At 42.8% G+C, this 22,947-nt stretch overlaps 1 protein-coding gene and 1 long non-coding RNA gene across 6 annotated transcripts in view; one reads left to right on the top strand and one right to left on the bottom strand.

Moving 5' to 3' along the window:
* The window catches only part of NBEA (neurobeachin), a 366,730-nt gene extending 362,263 nt beyond the window's left edge, over positions 1-4,467 (top strand). For all 3 annotated transcript variants that reach the window (XM_081197851.1, XM_081197850.1, XM_081197849.1), the window contains one exon: positions 2,653-4,467. In XM_081197851.1, coding sequence (XP_081053977.1) covers positions 2,653-2,743 — 91 coding nt within the window. In that variant the 3' untranslated portion in view covers positions 2,744-4,467. The remainder of the gene's footprint in view (positions 1-2,652) is intronic.
* The window catches only part of LOC308589139, a 79,451-nt gene that overhangs the window by 31,371 nt on the left and 25,133 nt on the right, over positions 1-22,947 (bottom strand). Inside the window, exons 3-4 of one of the 3 annotated variants that reach the window (XR_014009081.1) lie at positions 21,167-21,248; positions 182-1,741 (exon numbers count right to left, since the gene is read on the bottom strand). This is a non-coding gene — a long non-coding RNA (uncharacterized lncRNA). Of the gene's footprint in view, positions 1-181; positions 1,742-16,818; positions 18,644-21,166; positions 21,249-22,947 lie in introns of those variants that run through there. The other 2 variants (XR_014009082.1, XR_014009080.1) reach the window with 2 other exon arrangements.

Below are 22,947 nucleotides of genomic sequence, written 5' to 3'. Positions count from 1 at the left end.
TTCCTAATGTTTAGGTGGAATCTTCTTTCTTGTAGTTTGGATCCATTGCTCTGTGTCCGCTTCTCTGGAGCAGCAGAAACAACCTTTCTACCTCCTCTATGTGACATCCTTTTATATATTTGAACATGGCTATCATATCACTCCTTAACCTCCTCTTCTCCAGGCTAAACATGCCCAGCTCCCTTAACCGTTCCTCATAAGGCATCGTTTCCAGGCCTTTGACCATTTTGGTTGCCCTCCTCTGGACACGTTCCAGAGAAGCAGTGGGCCTCTTCAAACTTGTACATTTTATTTGTCTCCCCCAGTAATTCAGCCTCTCTTTGAAACGCACAATACAATTCACCTCTCCACGATTTCTGGATTAAGCAATACAGCTTCTAATTTTCTTACTCAATTCTGCTGCATTACAGGAGACTCCTCATGCTGCCTTTTCGACTGGGCTCCTACTTCCTTACGTTCTAAAGGCGGAGATTATTGTTATTATTTATTAAATTTATATACTGCCCTTCCTTGTAAGATCTCAGGGCGGTTCACAAATAAAATAGAAGATAAAAACACATGTAAATAATGAAAAACAATACCCCGCCCTTCCCACAGACACATTTGAAAGGCTGTAGAATAGCAATCAGTCAAAGGCCTGGTTGAAGAGGGACGTTTTCGCCTGGTGCCTAAAAGTCTATAATGAAGGCAGGTGAACCTCCCTGGAGTGATTCTACATATGCATGCTCTCTCCACTACTGAATCTGTATGCATTTGTTTCTTTCCCTACACCCAAACACAAAATGGAGTGTGAAGAGCCAGTTTACACACTTGTGAAACATCGGTTTAATGCTATAACGCTGTGACCCCCACGGTCAGGATTGTGGATAGTAACGTGGCGTACCAGATAGAATCTCACACTTGGACCCCCTTGAGATGTTCCGAGTTCAAACCCCTCCTCAGCTATGATGCACGTTAGAAGAGCCAAGCATTAATTTCATGAGCAGCTGATGCCATGGAGCCACTCGGTATCGCTGCTGCTTACCTGGATGGCGTGGCAGCAGGATGGCGGTGAGATCATGGATGTGCAGGCAGACACTGACAGAGCCAATCCAGCATTTCTGTTAGTGAACCTGCACAGCTTTGACCTCACATCTGCCCTGCTCCACCTCCACACCTTTCAGGTAAGCAGCATGCCTCACTGTGTCAGCAACTCATTATTTCTACCTTCCTTCCCCGGCAGGGCCAGCCCACCCATTGGGCAAGGTGAGGCAACCACCTCAGGTGGCAGGATCCACAGGGGCAGATCTGGCCTCCAAGGAATGCATCACCTGCCACTTCTGCGGTAGCACTGATGGCTGCGGCATGATCCTTGGAGGCCGGATCTGCTGCCTCCTCAGTAGCCCCCACAATGCTGCCTCTATAGCAGTCTCTTCACAAATGAGAGGATCTGCTGGTCTCCTCCCACCCTAGGGGAGAAATGATGAGTGCTGCAGTCTGGGGTCTCCTGAGCTCTGCACCCGCCCAGCATGATTCTGAGTAGGCCCCTTTCCCCCTCCAACAGCTTTTTATTCCTAGTTCAACCACTGGGTAATGTTGGTTTGATTCCAAGCCCCCTTGTTCCTGATGTAGATCTTCACTCACCCCTTCTTCTCTGGGAGGGGGAGATTTTGTGGTTCACCTCAGATGCCTAAATGTTTTGAGCCAGCCTTGTTCCCAGTGTTGTTGTGAAGATGATCATGGGACTATCCCACTGTACTTCCTTTGGAGAAGGGCAGGATATACATGTGTAATTTTAATTTTTAAAAAGGGAAAATCTAGCTAGCATGTTTCATTGTTGGCATGGTTTCAGCTTCCATTGACCCAGGTTTCTCATTAGCACCACACCGGAGGGGAGATGGAGGCAGCCATGGCTCAATGAAAATCCCTAATTTCACTCCCAGAGCCAGTGTGGTGTAGTGGTTAAGAGCGGTAGTCACGTAATCTGGGGAACCGGGTTCGTGTCTCCGCTCCTCCACATGCAGCTGCTGGGTGACTTTGGGCCAGTCACACTTCTTTGAAGTCTCTCAGCCCCACTCACCTCACAGAGTGTTTGTTGTGGGGGAGGAAGGGAAAGGGAAGGGAAAGGAGGGAAGGGAAAGGAGAATGTTAGCCGCTTTGAGACTCCTGAAGGGGAGTGAAAGGCGGGATATCAAATCCAAACTCTTCTTCTCTCCTTCTTCTACCCAGAAATACATCTGTGTTATGCACCACGTTAGATGCAGTAGCAGAATATCACATTTCCATCATTGTTCTTGTACAGTGGTACCTCGGGTTAAGTACTTAATTCGTTCTGGAGGTCTGTTCTTAACCTGAAACTGTTCTTAACCTGAAGCACCACTTTAGCTAATGGGGCCTCCTGCTGCCGCCACGCCGTCAGAGCACGATTTCTGTTCTCATCCTGAGGTAAATTCTTAACCCGAGGTACTATTTCTGGGTTAGCAAAGTCTGTAACCTGAAGCGTTTGCAACCTGAAGCGTATGTAACCCGAGGTACCACTGTATGTCTAATATGATTCTATGATCTTTGGAATCAGCATAAGTATAGTTTGAGGGTGGAAAAACCTGACTGCTGTGAACATTTTTTAAAGAAATAATTCAGTATGTACAGTTTGTGTCTTTGTCTCTCTTTCAGGACTCTAATTACTGGCATGGCTTCTGGTAGCATTGTAGCTTTTAATATAGATTTTAATCGGTGGCATTATGAGCATCAGAATAGATATTGAACCGGAGTGAAGAACTGAAAGCAAAGGCGAAATTGAGAGCACAAGTGCTACTGAAAGGCATAATCTCTGGTGGAAAAACAAGTCTGCATCGACCTCCCTTGTACATTCCATTACACCCAGCAATAGCTGTCCATTGTAGTCAGCAACCATTTTACTTTGTGTGTTTTTTCACAACCGAACACCAGCTGCTGCAGAAATGAGCTTGTATCATGTAAATTATAATGACTTAGGAGATGTTTTGGTAATTATTTCATATACCTTTGTTTACTGAGAAAAGCTAGTGGAGAACACGTCACAAGAGACTTTTGAATATTCTGAGGAAACTTGTGTCCGGTTGTTACATTGTTTGGGGCCATGAACCTAGCATACATTTCCCATTTCCAGCCTCTTTTCAAGCTGAAAATAATAATAATTAAAAGGATTAAAATAAACTACGTTTGATACTTTGTACATCAGATGCACATCTTAACTTTAAAGGGATACTTTTGTAAAAGTAAAACCTTGTATAAAGAACAAAAAAATGTTTCTTAACTTTATTGTGGAGTTACAGCTTGCATGTACTTTAAACCTGAATGTCTTGATGAAACGGCGACATTCACAGGTTGAAGTGAACTGCCTAAGGGCCCAGCTTGCATTTAAGGGTTGAAATGGGGCACAAGCCGCAGTTTTGTCATTGCCACTGGAATATGGTTTGCTCTTTTCAATCTCAAGCCACCCCCCCCCCTTCTAAGTGGAGTTTTTGCTTATGACATGAAGCGTTTGGATATGAAGCCATTGTTTGCCATATTTCTGCGTTGCAAGAGGAAGAGAAAATCCTTCCTTTATTAATTTAGTACCGCGATAGAAAGGCAGGAGCACGGAAGAGAGATGAGAGGATGCTCGCGTGCTTAATGACTCCCACCAAAGCAAGAGCGCTAGACTTCTAGATTCATCACATTTGGCATACTGTACATTGCAGGGAGAGAGCAATTAAGATTTTCTCTTCATATCCTTGGAAATAAAGCTTGGTTAAAAAGGACCTTAGCTTCATTGGGGTTGTTCTTTTACATTCTTCTGAAAGTCACGCATTAAGCCACATTCTCTGTTGACGGCACTTCATGTCTGACAATACTGTAACGATGACTATCAGGATAATTTGCCGCACATTCTACGGATCAAGTAACACACCCAGGGGTATATACACTTTACTTCATGTTTCTTCTTTGTATATTTGGTGACTGTATTGTCATAGATGTACATATTGTGTCGGTAGGGCTATGAGGCATGTAACAGGAATGTAATTTTCTCAGACTTTACACTCACTTGCAGTCATTTATTTAAAAAAGATAAAAACAAGGTAACGGATTCTTTGTACTGGCACCAGAAACATATCATTATTTATTGATGTGATTCTTATTTGTTCTCCACCTTGTATTAGTAAGTTTTAGCACTAAATACCTTCTTCATTGTTGTTTGTATTTATAAAATTCTGAAATCATGGGGAATCAATGTAATGATTAAGTTATTCATCATTGGTCTGTAAGCAATATCTTGAGTTTGTAGCTTAGAATTGGGAGAATATTGAACATCTGGAAGATAAGTTCATTTCATCTCAAGATCATGGTGAAATATTTTGGATATATAAATTCCTTAAGCTATTGTAACCATGTTTTATTGCAAAGATGTAAAATATGCCAGATGTGTGTGAGTTGGAAATCAAAAAGAAAAATAAAATATGCAAAGAATTCATGGATTGCTTCTCTTTTTATTGAACATTTGACCCAAATGTCATATTGCTGGTGGAAAAGGAAATTCAAATTTTTAGTCAGATGCATTGCCTGCAAAATTAAATCAGAAAGATGCAATCCATCCATAAGCTCAGGAGTGCTTGGTCCATGGAGAAGGACCCTGGCTAAGAACTCCCAGAGTGACTGCCAGACTCCAGACCCCCCCCCCCGCGCCCATACACAAGTGTTTTCATGGAACATTTCAACCCCCAAGTGGAAAGAATGAAATAAAATAATAAAAAATATATAGGAAAAAAGTAACTAAAACATTGCAGAATTCATAAAAGCAAGTCCAATAAATAATTAGCAGATTAACAACTCTTAATTATAAAGCAAACTAAACTGCTAAACTGCAATGCAAACAATCTGAATTTCCTTATAACTAAATTGGGGGAAAAACAACAGACAAGAATAAGGCAAATCACTGTGCTCCTAACTTCAGAGGCACAATGCTAATTTAGCAAGAAAGAAAACCCTGTCTTTCCACTGCTAAGATTCCTATAGAAACTCATTAACACTACACAAGTCTTTCTGTTTCATTGGGTACAAGCAAACTATACTTCATCCCTTTGACAAGTCAGCCTGAAAAACATTGCTATAACAATATTACTTTGTATTATGCAGCTAAAAGGTACCTGAAACAGTAATGAAACATATTCTGAATATACTCACTGCTGTTCCACCAACACCAAGGGGAAGATGCATGAACCTTTATTCTATCTATCTATATCTATCTATCTAACTATGTTTAGCAAATTTCTAATTTTGAAATGCAGGTGACCTAGTCCTTTCTACTGTTCACCCCCTTTGCACAGCCCTGCCCCTGTTCCTTCCTCCCTAAGGCACCCTCCACCCAGAAAAAAGGGGGGAGAGAGAGAGAGACTCTTGGTGTAGGGGAGAAGGTCTAATTAGAGACCCAGAAGCGGAAGCATCCTAATGCTGGCAAGGAACCTTGCAGGCTGCACGTGTAAAGCTACAAGCGCTGCCTGTGAACAGTTGTTATGGAGGAGGCTTGTTATAATACAGTGTATGAGCCCTGCTGACAGGGAAGCAGAGTGTTTGAAGCAAGCCCTTATGCGGCAGGGATAACAGCATCTGTAACAGACTTCCTGAGATAAAGGGGAGTTTTGATAACTTCAAGAGACATTCTTCCCCCTGCAAAAACACACACACACCAAAAAAACACCAACGCACTATGGTTGCATATAAATACATAACTTACTCCCGCCCTTACATATAAAAAAAGAACATCTTTTAAATGTAGAGCTTGGTATACAGCATATAGCTACATTTTCCAATGCATTTTGTTGTGAAGCAGAAGCTGATACATACCGCTTTTATGTGTCTGGAATTGTGATTTTGCCCAAGTATTTTAACTCCTGTTTTTCAGGAGGTGTGTAAGTCTCTTCCAGTGCAATAAATGAGAGCTATTAATATGATTAATTTTGGCCCGCTTGTGTCTATGCTGCCACACATACCAAAGCTGCAACATTGGACACAGAGTGATGCGAAAAGTCATGCAAGGAATAGCTAAATAACTGGCAGGGTGGGGTATTAGTGGTTTGCACAGGGCTTGGTTTACTCTCCTCCCAACATCTACCAGTCCATCAAATACGAATTTTTTTCCATTCATTGTGAAAGCTTAAGTTGTCCTTCCATCTCTTATCAACTGCTTTTGCAATCCCTGCTTCTAAATTATCTAAGCAATTTAAACTACAAGTAACTGGAAAGCTACCTGGAAAGTCCAATGTGGTAATATTTAATTTCATAGGAGAAAACGCCAGAAAGATACAAAGTCCAGGTCCAGCATGGAACTGAGATGCTCTCTCTTAAAAAGTGGACATGTTTGGAATATGAGGAAAATAAATAGGAGCAAAGAGTCCAGCAAAACACATGTATTGCTGGCAATAAGGCAAGAGATAGTCAAGAGTGCAAATGCTACAATGTTTGCAATGGAAAACAAACATGTTTTTCAATACAACAAGGTGGTAGGTCCTTTGGACAATAAACATGTTCAAAGGTGAGTTACTGAAGCAGAAGAGGGAGACTGCAGAGAAGCAAGATGTGCTTTGAAGGCACTTGAGGGCATCACCCGGCTGAAGCTAAGCATGTCTGGTTCTGGTCAGTGCTGGATGGGTGACTTCCTGGGAAGCACATGCATGGTGCCATGGCTTTCATAGAAACATAAGTAACGAAAGATAAACCCTGAAGGAATTCTTTGTATGTCTCTTCCCCGCAGGAGCACACAACCAAACAACAGAAGTGTTAAGAGGTGGGTTCAAGGGTTAAATGACAAATTCAAAATTAATGAATCACAAAGTTCAGACCTGGACCTTGCAAAAATTCAAATGTAAAATTGTTGATCTCAGAAACAAAATTAAGACAAATCATCACTAAAACAGACTTCTTTAGCTGAGAACTTTTTGTGCCACTTTTCTGATGTTTTCTGGTCACTTCCAGCTTTGGCACAATGCACGCATATATGGTTGCACACATATCTGATGCACCTAAAATGGTTGCTGCCTGTAATATAAAGCCCTTTCTGATTTTAAAAAAGGTGACTGGGGGTGGGTGGGACTTGATAGAGGCTGATTTGTAATAGATTCGGGACAGACAAAAGTACTTATTCAGAGTGCATGATTCTGAATATCAACTGCTAGTGGGGTGAGGTGGGGGTAGATGGCTGTTGCTGGCATGCCCTTATGAACTGCCCAGAAGCAACTACCTGGCCTCATTTGGCCGAAGAATGCAGCAGTAGATAGCACTTTGTTCTAAATCAGTAAGGTACCTCTTGTGTTCCTACTTTCTCATATCCCCAAAAGCAGGAAATTATGTTCTTACGTTTTCATATCCCCAAGAACAGTGAATTAAAATGTGATTTACCATCATTCCGCTATCCCATATAGACCAATTCAGCATGGTAGCAATTTACGCTGTCAGAACTCACTGCAAATAAAACATGGCTTTTGTGCAAAATAAATAAATAAAAATAGAGAAACTAAATAGGAATGTTCAGTGACGCGGGCCTAATTAGTGCTTGGAGCAATGAACCAACTACACAAATTTTCTAATCAACACTCATCATAGTCTCAGCGAGAGCTGTTGTGTTCCTGAAGAGTGTGCGTTATATTTATGAAGTGATCTGACCATTAATCCTTAACAACGGGCCCATAGAATTCCTCATTCTGTGGAAAAATACACACTGGAAATGCAAAAACCTGTGCTATACACCATTTATAATGTTTAGACAAAAAGGAATGCTCTTTTATATTGACCACAACAGCCATGCAGTTGTGGATGGAGGATAATAAATATTTGGATGATTGATAGATCACTGCGTATCACATGGCATGTCTCACTTTCAGCTTAATAGAAGAAACCATTCTCAGCCAAAAAACATAATTAGCGTGGGGCAACCACCATATGACTTATTTTTTCTATTTTAATGCTTCCAAAATGCAGAGGTAGTTAGTTTGTAGCTGTTGCTTTTTCCACTGAGTGTTAGGTGATAAATTCCCTATAGTCTAGGAGACATTCTCCCTTTCATAATGCAGCATGTGTGAGGCGGTAGATGCCAGAGGTCACCATTCTCCTTCCTCAAATCTCAATAATTCTCTCTCTCTCTCTCTCTCTCTCTCTCTCTCTCTCTCTCTCTCTCTCTCTCTGTGTGTGTGTGTGTGTGTGTGAGAGAGAGAGAGAGAGAGAGAGAGAGAGAGAGGGAGGGAGGGAGGGAGGAAGGAGGAAGGAAGGAAGGAAGGAAGGAAGGAAGGAAGGAAGGAAGGAAGGAAGGAAGGAAGGAAGGAAATGGAGAGTCACAAAGAGAGTGTTGATTTGTTAAGGCAACCATATATAAACTGACCTGGGTATCTATAGGTAGCCATCTGAAGGCAGTTCTGCTTCACAAAGCTTTTAATGTTATATCTGTTTTTGTCTTTTCCCCCTCTGAATTTTGTTGGAAGTTGCCCAGAGTGGCTTGGGTACCCCAGTCAGATGGGCAGTGTAAACAACAACAACAACTATTAATTATTTATTATTATTATTATTATTATTATTATTATTATTATTATTAGTCAGCAGAAACCAATGAGCACAAAGCAACATCAGGGGGTGGGCTAAATTGGAGCTCATTGTGAGCTTATTTAGGCAGCTGGTCAGTCTATTTATCCAACTCAGGCTGGCAGTACCTCTCCTCAGTTGAAGGAGTAAGCCTTGCAAATTGTGTACTGATTGTTTTAACTGAAGATGAACCTGGGGCTTTCTGTATACTATCAGCCCTTCCCTCAAATATAATGGTATTTTTAGAAGTGTAAAATAATTTCCAGGAGACACTGCTCTTCTGCCTGTGAGCCACCCACTCACCCACTTTTGAGAATCCCCAAGTGGACTCGCATAATGCTGATCCAGAGCACTGTGGGAATATAAAAATGGCGGCTTCCCACCCACCCACCCCTTCTGCTCTGCAAGTCTGAGCCAGTGGACACGGCAGGAAGGCCCAGTCCAGGGAAGGTGTCAGTGCTGTGGTCTTTCCCAGAGCACGAGAGCCCCAGCCAGTGCCTGAGGAGGCTGGCTGTTGGCATCGACCTTGCACATGTCATACTGCACCATAACACTTGATCATCTTGCCTGGGATGATCCCTTCAAATTCTCACACTAAGTTTTTGGGCTGTAAATTAGACGGTCCTCCCCAAATCCCCTCAACTTATAAAAACATTCTGTTAAAATATTTACGTTAAAAACCAGATACACTCTCCAGGCTTTAGCATTCAGTGTGTGGGAAAATACGTTCATTAACACTATTCATCGATTTAATTGAGCGCATTCATAAAGGCTTTGACAAGCAAGCATTTTGCTTGCTAATTGTAGGGTTGGTTATGATTATAAATGGGCTTAATGTGCAATCTTTCAATAAAGAACTTAGGGAAGGGGAAGCAGAAGAACCATAGTCTCTCACAAACTGCTTGGCAAATATGGAATTCATCTCTTTCAAGGGTAGGCAGGCTGCTCAGAAACTTAAAACAAAATTCTGCATAAGAAATCTATTTAAAGGATTGGTCTGAAAGCAGATAGCTTGGGATAAAACACTGAAAGTACCAAAGGTCTTATCAATGTGAACCAGAGATGTATACTACAATAGCTACTTTGGGGCTTAATAAAAATCTTCCCAAAGTTGCAATCTTATGGTCCCTGGTCTTTTATTTTCATAAAATTATACACTGCATGATTTGTAAAAATTCTCAAGGTGGTTTACTAAAGAACAAAACAAGAATATTCATGGTAAAAACAGTATGAAACTATTTAAAACCTTTTAAAAAATAAAACCAGTGATAAGCAAAAACAGATCAAAACACACGTCAACATTCTAGATAGCTGGGTAGGCCTGCTAAGCAAAAATGATTTTAGCAGGCGCCAGACCAAGTACGGTGAAGGTGCCTGCTTGAAATCAAAAGGCAGGGAGTTCCAAAGTGTAAGGTGCTGCTGCACTAAAATATTGCTTTCTTTCTCCACAAACTAAAGCAGCTGGATATGCATATATGAAGTAAGTGTCCTAGGGGACATAGGACTGACTGAAACTCCCTCCTCAGAACTCCAACACTGGGGAGGAAAGATCCAACATCAGATCATGGGAAGAATAATAATAAATAATAATAATAATAATTCTTATTGAATTAATAAGAAACAGATAGAGGAGTCAAAGTTTGTTCCCTTGTTCTCCCTCCTACCCTGCTGACTTAAGGCAGTAGACCTGCCATTGGACTACCCACTTCTCCTCATCTTAGGACTGGAGCCTAAATCAGAAGATCTCAAAGCCTTGGAAGGTTCATCTATAGAGATATAGCCCTTCAGATGGCATGGACCCAAGCTGTATGGGGATTTGTAGGTCATAATCAGAACTTTGAGCTGTACCTGGAAATGGAGCATTTTCCAATGGAACTGCTGCAACAAGGAATGTCAGCAATCTGGCAGCAGCATCTTGGATCTACTGAAGTTTCCATACACTTTTCAAAGGCAGTCCTACATACAGTGTGTTACAGTAATCCAGGCATGTCCAAAGTCCTCCTGTTTTTCCCTGCCCCTGTGGCAGTTTATTTACTGGGGTAAAATCGTAAAAAAGCTCAACAACTTGGGTGGGCCCTTATGCATGTTCACTTCATCAAATCTGTACCTCTTTGAAAAAAGTTGGGGCACCCCACTAATCTAAATGGGATGTAATGTGGTTTGAGTTTTCAGGTGGGCCCTTCTTTTGGTCCTGCCACCACCCTCACAGGCTGGGGACATGGGATAAAGCCTTCTTGGTGGCTACTCCCAGACTTTGACTCTCTCTCCCAAGAGAAGATACATAGACTCCCTCCTTGTTATTCTTCTAGTGGCAGATGAAGTTCTTGTTCCAACAGACTTTTGGGAACTGACTGATTTCAATGAAATGACTGGTGCTGTGCTGTTTTTGTTGTTATTACTGATATGTTTAAACAGATTTTATATATGTGCCTAGTTTTATTTATATCAATGCTTAATTGTATTTTGGGGTTCATTTTCCTAAGTTTTTAGCAGTTCTTGTTTTTATTTGCAAGCCACCTTGAGTCCCATCAGGGGGAAAAGTGGGGCATAAATAAATATACAACAACAACAAACAACATCATCATAACTAATCCAACCACATTTGGAGGGTCATGGGTTTCCTACCCATACCTTATATCAAAAGTTGCATGGGAGCCAACACAGAGGCAATGACAACAGAAGGGACTGAAGAGCGAATTCATATTGTAGCAGTGCCTAAAGGTATGAGAGAAAATGGCAAAAAATATTGGAGGGAGGCCCTGGGCTTTTCTGTTCATTGATCTTGAAGTAAAAAACAGGTGAGAAAAGATATGCTGGCTATTTTAAAGTTATTTTTCTCACTCTGTGAACACAAATTCAAGGCAGCAATGAGTCAATGGGTTGTTACCTCAAAACAGGCAACCACATAAACAGATCAGAAATGTCTGTATCATCATTGTAATAATGGCTGTCACATAGTTAGCTCTGACAGATTATAATTTCATGGAAATATTACAACAGCAACACTCTCATCAATCTCACATACTTGTCTTCCACTCTTGAGGCCACTTACCCTCTGCTAATGCAACTAAATTCACTGAATCTAATCCAGGGTAGGATTGTGGTCTTAATATGTCATCAACAAAGGATAATTCATCAACATTACCGAATATGGTCACAGTCACACACAACAACTTACAATTTATTAAATGAACCCAGCTGGTAAATGCTTGGTAGACAAGAAGCCAGGATGAGGTCCTTTTATTAGCTATAGCTCAGGAGGAACAATTTGGCTCTTCCATCTGAGAATTACCTCAGGCACTCACTAAAGGAAATTCTATAGCAAAGCCACATAATGCAGTCGACATCTAACTCCAAGTTTATATGAGCACAGGTCACAACACCAGTCACCAGAGGGGCTCATAAAGCTTCTTTCCTAGCATAACAAACCATCAATATTTGCCCAGCCATGAATGCCTCAGCTGAAGTCACATTCCCTCTGGCTTTTGGTAACCCCATGCCAGCCTCTTTAGATTTTTCTGAAAAGAGAGTGGCAATAGATACTGGGGTCAGATTTCAGAGGCAATTTTACTTCGTTGATATATAACGTAATAAAAAGACTTTCATTCAGCATTTTTGACTAAAAGGTAAATCTCCCCTCAGCTTCCCCCTCTCGCCCAGAATCATAGAATTGTAGACCCAATCCTTCTTATATTTATAGAATTCTGGAGCCCCCCTCTCTATAATTAGAGAACTGAAACAATAAAGAACTGGAGTAATGAGAGGTTTAAAATACTACAGCCTAACAATGAAAGACGTTTTATATTGTTATGCACAAACACCCCACTTTCAAGCAGTGAGAAGTTTCAGGAGATGCTCTATAACCTGGACTTTTTCAGTAGAAAATTTATACAGGAAACCTGAAATCCGTATCTAGTCATATATGTCATATATATATATATATATGTCTCATATATATATATATGTCTCATATATATATATATATATATATCTCATATATCTCATATATATATATATATATATATATATATATATATGCAGGTTTTGGTGTCTTCGGGTGTCTTCCCGTGTAAGAGTTGGGGTGTCTAGGCGACGTTTCGACGAGGTCTCACTCGTCATCTTCAGGCTGGTGCTTTCGGCTTCTTGTTACTAGAACAGAGCAGGATCTCAGTGTTTGAGTTCCTATAAATACTGTTGAGGGGGTGTGGTGTATAGCCTCCAACGTTCTGGGCAGAGAGGGAGTTCCCAGGTTAGTGTGCCTTTTCTTCTTTTGTTCCTTAATTACTTGAGGGATATCTTGAGTGATTTCTTGAGTGATATTCTGAGTACCACTTAGGAGGGTCATTAGGTGTGGATTAGTTGCTAAAGCTTTCGTGTCTTGACCTCTTGAGCTTGTGAAAAGTTTTTCTGAGAAGATGGCTGTACTGCACTTAGTGGCAGGTTCACTTCACAAGCTCAAGAGGTCAAGACACGAAAGCTTTAGCAACTAATCCACACCTAATGACCCTCCTAAGTGGTACTCAGAATATCACTCAAGAAATCACTCAAGATATCCCTCAAGTAATTAAGGAACAAAAGAAGAAAAGGCACACTAACCTGGGAACTCCCTCTCTGCCCAGAACGTTGGAGGCTATACACCACACCCCCTCAACAGTATTTATAGGAACTCAAACAATGAGATCCTGCTCTGTTCTAGTAACAAGAAGCCGAAAGCACCAGCCTGAAGATGACGAGTGAGACCTCGTCGAAACGTCGCCTAGACACCCCAACTCTTACACGGGAAGACACCCGAAGACACCAAAACCTGCATTCCTGTACCCGTGAAAATCTACGAAAGCATATATATATATATATATATATATATATATATATATATATATATGACATATATATATATATATATATATATATATATATATGCTCTTTAACATGGAACATCACCACAAGAGAATAATCATGGAAGCCATCGAGATAGAGAAACACCCTCACAACATGAACAAGCGTGACGACACGTCCCGCCTGCCAGACATCTGGAAATTAGCCCTCCCCACAAAAAACGACACCAGAACCAGAGGCACACAGAACGCCATCTCCAATCAACCACACCAGACCCAAACCCAGACCCTCTCCACAGATAAATTACAGACACCATCCAGTAGCCAAACCATAGTGGCACCTCCGGATGCTGCACCCCCCTGCAATCCCAACACAGATCTGGCTGGCACAGGGCACAAAACCACAGCTCGCCCCTATACACGAAGCCAAGCCAGAGCACAACTAAGTGCAGTACAGCCATCTTCTCAGAAAAACTCTTTACAAGCTCAAGAGGTCAAGACACGAAAGCTTTAGCAACTAATCCACACCTAATGACCCTCCTAAGTGGTACTCAGAATATCACTCAAGAAATCACTCAAGATATCCCTCAAGTAATTAATGAACAAAAGAAGAAAAGGCACAATAACCTGGGAACTTCCTCTCTGCCCAGAACGTTGGAGGCTATACACCACACCCCCTCAACAGTATTTATAGGAACTCAAACACTGAGATCCTGCTCTGTTCTAGTAACAAGAAGCCGAAAGCACCAGCCTGAAGATGACGAGTGAGACCTCATCGAAACGTCGCCTAGACACCCCAACTCTTACACGGGAAGATACCCGAAGACACCAAAACCTGCATATATGACATATATATACATATATATATATATATCACATCACACGCACACAAACACACATATATATACACACACAAAACACACACACACACACACACACACACACACACACACATATATATATGACTAGATACAGATTTCAGGTTTCCTATACCAAAGTTTTGGCCATCAGAGAAAAATTTGGATGAATACTTGGAGCTAAAGAGAAAAACTATTAAGGGATCGTAAAAGAGGTGGAAGAAGCCAAGGCTTATTCAGATTTATGAGCGGGTGGAAGTTATTCAGACATATAGAAGAAACTTTGATTATCTAGTCAAGATCAAAGTATTTGCCTTAGCAAAAGTGCAGGGATGTCTTTAACCACAACAATTCCCAGGTTATTCATCTGCCTTGTTCACCAAGCTTTTGGGACCTAGGTACTAAGACAATTGCACACACAAAAGTCATCTTTAGAGTATGGAGAATTTTATCTACAAATGGAAAGGTCCTGAAAGAAGCACAAGATGCTTCTGAGTGGAAAACTGCTTTATAGAACAGTGCCACACACATGCCTACTGGATACCCTCAATTGTGTGAACCTGCCACTCACGTGTCACTTGAAAAATGCCTCCTGGATAAGAGAGAGATATTTTTCTGGAGGAAATAAACCTGGAGGACCAGCTGGAGCAAAGTGTGTAAAGCTCACAAATTTAGATCCAGACCAGACTAAAGCAACATTTTTACTACAAGAAAAGGGAATGGCGCAAGGCAGCATCAATTATTAGCATCCTGACCCATTCGTAGCTCTAAACTAAAGAGATAAGAGGTCCCTATTGCTATAGGGAACAACAAGTAGCAGAAATTACATATTCTAGGTGCAAGGGTGTGGACAGTGGAATACAGCTGCGATGTGCAGGACCTTTAAGTGAAAATCAGGAAGGAATCTCTTTGCCTCAAGGTTTCACCTTCCCAAAGTCCTGCTCTCCTGCACTGCATTGTGTGAGAGCATACAGACATTTTGGAGCTCAGATTTCCATCTTTGTACCTCACTCATCTTCTTAAATACACTTTTCTCCTCACAAAATGGAGATCTTAGAAGCAGAGGTTTTCAGGTGATATAACAAGCAGCTATCTGTTTACTGCTGACACTTTGGTGAAAATATGGGTTCTGTTTTCTTAAACAATGGGATGTTCTGCCAAGCCTACGGGGAAACTTGCCAAGGAGGCAAGATAAGAATCTTGTACAGTGGTGCCTCGCAAGACGAAATTAATTCGTTCCGCAAGTCTCTTCGTCTTGCGGTTTTTTCGTCTTGCGATGCACGGTTTCCCATAGGAATGCATTGAAAATCAATTAATGCGTTCCTAGGGAAACCGCCTTCAGACCAGGTCCGGGGACAGTCTGAAGGCTGGGGGGGGACAAGGGCTTTTCTTCTCCGCTGTCCGGGCGATCTTAAAATGCTGGCGGGCGGCATTTTAAAATCGCCCGGGACAGCGGAGGACTTCTCCGCTGTCCGGGGCGATTTAAAAGCCCCTGGGAAGGCAGGCAGGGGGGACAAAGACTTTCGCCCCCCGCCCGCCTTCAGAAGGTGTTCCCGCCCCCCACCCCGCTTCGGAGCAGCGTTCCGAAGCGGGGTGGCTGGGGCAGGTGTTCCCGCCCCCCCGCCCGGCTTCGCAGCAGCGCTCCGGAGCCCGGCGGCTGGGGCAGGTGTTCCCGCCCCCCGTCCCGCTTCGGAGCAGCGTTCCGAAGCGGGGTGGCTGGGGCAGGTGTTCCCGCCCCCCGTCCCGCTTCGGAGCAGCGTTCCGAAGCGGGGTGGCTGGGGCAGGTGTTCCCGCCCCCCCGCCCGGCTTCGCAGCAGCGCTCCGGAGCCCGGCGGCTGGGGCAGGTGTTCCCACCCCCCCGCCCGGCTTCGGAGCACCGGGAGAAGTGATCTCCCCGCAGCCCCTTGCTTCAAAAGAGGTCTGGGGGCAGCGGGAAGCGCTTCCCGCTGCCCCCGGACCTCTTTTGAAGCAAGGGGCGGTGGGGAGAAGTGATCTCCCCGCCGCCCCTTGCTTCAAAAGAGAAGACCCGCTGTCCCCGGGGCAAGCTTCGTTTTGCGAAGCAAGCCCATAGGGAAATTCGTCTTGCGAGGCAACTCGAAAACGAAAAAACCTTTCGTTTTGTGAGTTTTTCGTCTCGCGAGGCGTTCGTCTTGCGGGGTACCACTGTATTGTACTCAATAGGCCCTGTGGCATCCAAGAGTCTCATGCTCTAACAACTGAGCTATTCCAGGTGCTAATTCTCCAAAATTCTGGAAGGGTGGGTGAGCGGGGTGGGGCGTACAAATATTAGTCTGGATGTTGTAACTACAGTGTAGCTTATTTCATTTTATTTATTCCATTAAATTTATATAGGAAACCCAGTAAGATGGATGGGGTATAAATAATAAAATAATTGTTGTTGTTGTTGTTAACCATTTGATTGTTGAAAAAACCTCAAAGCGATTTACAAAAAAGATAAAACAATAACATTATCACAAAAAAATTAATAATAAAATATTTTTTCAGACTATGTTCTATGAAGGAGATTGCAGACTGAATCTAAGGTACTGCTGATATTTGAGAGGTACACACCTAGGGTTCTGGAATAAAGAAGCAATAAGTGGACTCAGTTCTTGAAAACATTCTTTATCTGTGTTATCTAGATCTGTCCCATGCCTTATGTGAGATTCCTGGTTAGGGAGATATAGCCGTTTTTATATTATATTATTATTTTGGATGGTGCGCTAGCTGAAAGAATCTATTGAAGCCAAATTGTGTTGACTTATCTGTTATGCAGAATTATCCATCTTCGGATGGTAGTAAATTATCTTTCTGTGTTACTGAACTAGGGATGGATGAATCTCTGGAGTAGAGATGGACAGATCAGTCAAAATGGGTTTCACTCGGTTTCTTGTTTTTCCAATCTTAAATTCAATTCAACGCACTTCCAAATCAGTTTCTTCCCCCACCCCAGCCCTCACAAAAATTCATCAGCAGTTGTGTATGCATTTTTGCCTAATATACACATTTTGCAAGGAAGTGGTGCAGCAATAAAAAACAACAACTGCTGGCACATTTGCAAAACAAAGCAAGGTCTGGTATAGTTTTAAATCGGATGGGGGACGATGTGTTGAGATTCCTGTATTGCACTAGATGACCCTTGGGTTCCCTTACAACTCTATGATTCTGTGAATCAATTATATTTCCTGATATAATTCATTTTTAGATATTTTAATATATGCATATTTATCCCTAACATACACGTTTTTGGACACATTTCTCTGACCAAAGCTGTGTTCAAATAGCATATATTAATATAAGGGATAACAATGCATATAAAAATATAAAGTAGCTGTCTGTCAGAAAGGAGAGCACAACACAGCCTAGTACAGTTTGCACAGCCCCAGATTTACTACAGGGAGGATGATTGTTTTGGAACAGAGTTCAGTGTTACTGTTTCCTACTCACTTACAGGGAATTGGCAGGAATCCAGACTGAAGAACCGGTGTTCATGTATTGGAACAGCCAGATCCACGCAACTGGCAAAGCTCCCTGAAACTGATTCACCAACAGCTGCATGTCATCTCCGACATGCCAATATTTTAAAACTTGCCTCTTGTTTCCCTATTGACAACTTCAGGATGTATGTAGGAGAAATGCAAAGCATCTCTGAAATTATCTCTTCGTTTTGCAGTTTGCAGTTACTTATCATGCTATCCACCAAGTACTTCCAGTACATAAAAGAGCACTAAAACCCTCCCTTCTGTTGCAGAGATGTTTCTCCATTAGCACTGCAACCCCTTGTGCCCAACAAATGTGTGGGTGGGTAATAGGCCTGCTGGTCAGGAAGCCCTGAAATGGAGCGTTGGAAGGATGGAGCCAGCCTGGGATTCACTGGATCCTGCCCTAGCCTCACTGCCATCACACAACAGCAAGGAATCCAAACTGGGCCCAGTTGTCCTGCCTCCCATCATCTGCCATGGCTACTTTTGAGCAACAGGGTTGCAGTTACTGTTGTAGCCCCACAACTCCACAAAGGCCTGATTATGGTGGTGGGGAAGTTGGGGGTTGTCCCTTAACACACAGTGATCTTGAGCTTCCAAAATTATTTCAATATTTCTTAAATTTATCTATCACCCTTCATCAGAGGAACAAGAGGATTATGGGCTGATTAGCATATAGATGTGCAGCATTTCATAATTTGATCAGCTGAAGTCTTGAAGGCTCTGTTGCATGCCTCTATTCCATATTCTGTTTAAGGCAATCCGGGAGCTCTTTCTATTGCTGTTTGACCCCTGATAGCTGCTTAATACAGTTGTCATCACTTGATGTTTCATATACTTCCAGGTTGTTGAGGAGCATTTAAGCCAAATACTGGAGTACTAGCAATTAGTACACAGCTCGATTCTAGGGAATTTCATTAACACTGAATTAATTTTATGCTGTAAAGCAGAATTTTGTTCTGAAACTATGGACAACCATAATTAAATTTGCATTGCTTCTTTTGAATCTGCAGCAATAAATGTCACTTTCATGAGCCTAGCTCTGCTTAAAATTGTGCACATTTATCCCCTTGTTCAGTTCTGCTGTGCCCCTAGTCAGAAGAATTCTTACAAGCTGTTTACCATAGTGTGACCTCAAGAAAAATATACATGTATGAGAATGATTACGTGATTGTGCATCTATTTAAGAATGCAAATCCATGGCTCCACGTGGCCATTCCTGAATGTTTGTGCAGAGGGAGCTAAGATGTCTTTCTTGTTTTCAACATGGTGCCAATGAGAACGTATGAAAGGATATGAAAGAGCACTCCTATAACAACCTCAACACAAAATAAATTAGTTTTTTGGGGAAGAAGATCATCCACAAAAAGTCTCACAAGCAACTTTAAAAAGTTAGCAGCTGACTATTTTGAGCATGGTGATTGATATGCAAAGCTCTGGCCTCTTATTCCGCTCTTAAAGGAACAGAGACTCTTTCAGGAAAAAGTTAGCAGCTGAAGAAATCACCCTACATTTAAAAAATAAATAAAAATAAAATAAAATATGTACATCAGGTGGGAAAAGTCCAGATCCAGGTCACTTTGAACTGAGACATTTACAACTCCATGAGATATAAATTAACCTATAAAAATTTAAGTTCTAAATTACTGCACTCAAAATATCATCTGCATTAATCCTTTGGTTTTCATTATGATTATCTCCTCCTACTTGAAAGTAAAGCCAGGTGTGGCTAACAAAGGATTTGCCAGCCAGCTATCCTGGTCTTAGGGGGGAATGTTCAAGGATAAAAGTGGAATTCATTTAATCAGTTAATCAGGATTCTAACATTCAAATGCCCTATCTGAAGCTTTTTCAAACTGACACTGTGTTGAATGATAGACTTAATGCCACATGACAGTTTGCCAGAAGCCATTAATTTAATCTCTCAGTTTTGTTTCAGGGCCTGTTAATTTGGCTGTGCCCTTAGAAGGAAGGGGAAGCGTCCTCCTCTGCCCACCCACCCCCAAGTAGAAAAAGGTCACTTGTAACTTTCTCCCTGTTCCACCCCACCCATTTCCCCAGCTTACATGGATTCTTTAAAAACAAGTAAAAATGAAATTAGACCTATGTTTATACAGTCTTTTGCCTGGTCCAGGATTTATTTTTGAAAGTTGGTAAACCCTCCTTCCAATTTAAATTGAATAAGTAGGTGCAGCTGAATAAATGCAGAGGGGGCTGGCCGGCACTCGTATGTTTTCACTTTAAAATTACACAAAGGAGGACATGGAGGAAGCAGAACAGAGATACTGGGAAAGAGGCAGCCATTTATAAAGGCACAAAACTTGCTTTCCGCTCCAACATTGCCCATTGCGTGGCCAGTGAGGGATGCCCCCTTTCAGCGTCTCCAGAGTGTGAACTTCTATGTCCCAGAGAAATACTTTAAACATTACTACTTTAATGCAGTTTATGAATTTGCAAATGCAAAAGCAGGCCATTAGCAAAAACGGGTGTGGGCAGAGAGTGAGCACTGTGCAGCCACATAATTTTGTTTAACGAAGGGCTCTTGTGACGATTCAGTTTCTGTTTCAAAAAATACCTCCAGCACCACGTGCACAAAGCATCTGCAACTCTTCAAGCAAGGGAATTCTGTTTAATTATGCTGGATCCCTGTTGCAAGCACGTAGATAGCCAACCACAAATTCCTTTGTGTGCATGAGGTAATTAAGTTAGTGTATAAAACAAAATTACTAAAACAAAATTCCAAAAGGCATACACAGAAAAACAAAGCCTAAATATTATACACAGTATCAGCTTAAGATTTTGATATTTTGAAGTAAAGGGGGAAGAGAATAAAAGCCAATGTAGAAGAGAATATCTTAATTTTACTGTATTTTTTCTCTCCCAGCTGCTGGGAGATTAGCAACAATGATCCATTACAGTCATACCTCGGGTTAAATGTGCTTCAGGTTGAGCATTTTCAGGTTACGTTCCGTGGCGACCCAGAATTAACGGAGCACATTACTTCCAGGTTTCGCCACTCGCGCATGCACAGACGCTCAAAATGACGTCATGCGTATGCGCGGAAGTGGCAAATGGCAACCCACGCATGGGCAGACGCGCAGACACTGGTTGCGTTCACTTCAGGATGCAAACGGGGCTCCGGAACAGATCCCGTTCGCATCCAGAGGTACCACTGTGCTTGTTTGTTACTGCAGAATAAGAAGAAATAATGTAAGTTAAGGCTTACTTTAGATGCATACCCTGACTCTAAACAAATTACAGAAGGTGACGTGCAACAGCACACAAGCAAACTTCTGCGCACACAACAGGAATTCCACTTCCCAACTTTACTTCAGAGGTTCCTCCAATCCGCTGGAGCAGATTTCGGGTGTGGTAGGTGTTAGCAGGCCTTGCACCTTGGATGAATTTGATTAAGGTAATCACTTACAGTTTCTGGAGTTCAAAGGCTTTTTTCATGCAGTAATTATTTACAGAAGAGTAGAGATGAGAGAAAGTTGCATAAATATTGTCTGTAGAGAAGAACAAACAAAATTGTTCTGCTTTTAGGGGCGGAGTTAACATAGACAAACAGGCTTACAAGCATGTGCTGGCTAGCTTGCTACACAAACAGTGCCCTCGTGTGGTTTAAAGTAACACATTAACAACAAACTCAAAAGAAGGACATGCATTTGCTTTTATCCAAAAATAGAGAGCTATAGAGGGAGCAGAAATTGATGCCTTGAAAAATGTCTGTTGCATTGTACAGCAGACACCGTTGGATTCATCTACACTAATGAATTCCACTAAGATTAATAAGATATATCAGTGTTTCCCAACCTTTTTTGGGCAAAGGCACACTTGTTTGATGAAAAAAATCTCGCGGCACACCACCATTACAGCCCCGTGACGTCAGCGCGCAGCGTCACGCCGGGAGGGACACACGAAAGTGAAAGTTTTCAATTTTTTTCCCTCCCCCTTGCCGGGGAACCTCCAAGCTTTGGGGGTGGGGGGGGGGAGGAGGCAGCAAAGCGAGGGACTGAGGGACCCTAACCCTAACCCTAACCCTCACCGATCACCCGGGAAAGCATGCGAACGAGGAGCCCCCGTGTCCTGCTCCCGGCAGCGGACGGCACAAAGCGAGGAGGCCTGGACAAGGCAGCACGCTCCCCGCTCTCGCTGCATCGGGGCTTTTCTCCTCCAGGCCGCTTTCGAAGTCCCCTTCTCCGCTCCCAAGAGCCGGAGCCGCTGCTTCCAGGCCCTGTCCGAGCCCCGACTTGTGGCCTCACTTCGAGGAGCGCCTGTTGCTGGGGACGGGGCTGCATCCCCCTCAGCCGCCGCCTCGCTTCCTTCCAGGAGACCCGACGGCTCCCCCTCTCCCGCTCGCCCTCCTGCGCCCGCAGCAGACCGAGACCTCCCCGCCCCCGCCCGGCCCTACCTGGGCGCCTCCAAGCCCGGCCGGCTCCGCGTCGCGCTCCACGCCGGGCAGCTGCAGCGGGGGCGCGCGGCGGCCCGGCTGAGCGCGCCCCGGAGCCGCCGCGCCGTCGCTCGCGAGTCCCTCCGAGAGCCCTCGGGACTGACTCCGGAGTCGCGAGGCGGCGCGTCGCCCAGGGAAGGGGCGGCTTCCCACAAGTCCTCCGGGAAGCAAACGCCCTCGCCCGCCTCCCTCCAGGCAACATCTCGCGGCACACCAGGCAACATCTCACGGCACACTAGTGTGCCGCGGAACACCGGTTGGGAAACACTGAGATATATGATGACTATTGATGGCCACTTACTAAGTAAGTTTACCCAGTGGCAACTTACCATATAGCACATACAAACCATACAGGGCACACAAATGCCAGTCATTATCAACATAAGAAAATTGTACAATGCCCTGACTTCCCAACCAGCAGGAAGGGGGCTGCTGAATTCTCCTCAGGGTATTAAACAACAACAACAACAACAAAAGTAGACAATGAAATATTCGTTGTCAACATGCTAATTAACTTCAGCTCAGTATTCCCACTTCATCTGACCAAGGTACTGCAATTTTTATTTAATTGTAATTATTTCAGATATTTACATCCCACTTGTCATACAAATATATCCCAGAAGCTTTACAGTAAGAAATTACAATAAAATACAATTACATAATTGAAATGCTACAGGGTTGATGTTTTAGTGCCTAGTGTCTAATGAGAAGCAATATTTTCATCTAACATTAGCTGACAACTTACATTTTTCTCT

This window comes from Podarcis bocagei (genome assembly GCF_964188305.1).
Source record: "Podarcis bocagei genome assembly, chromosome: 6".
NCBI lineage: Eukaryota > Metazoa > Chordata > Lepidosauria > Squamata > Lacertidae > Podarcis > Podarcis bocagei.
The sequence above is the reverse complement of the archived record's forward strand: the minus strand, read 5'-3'. Positions and strand labels throughout refer to the sequence as shown.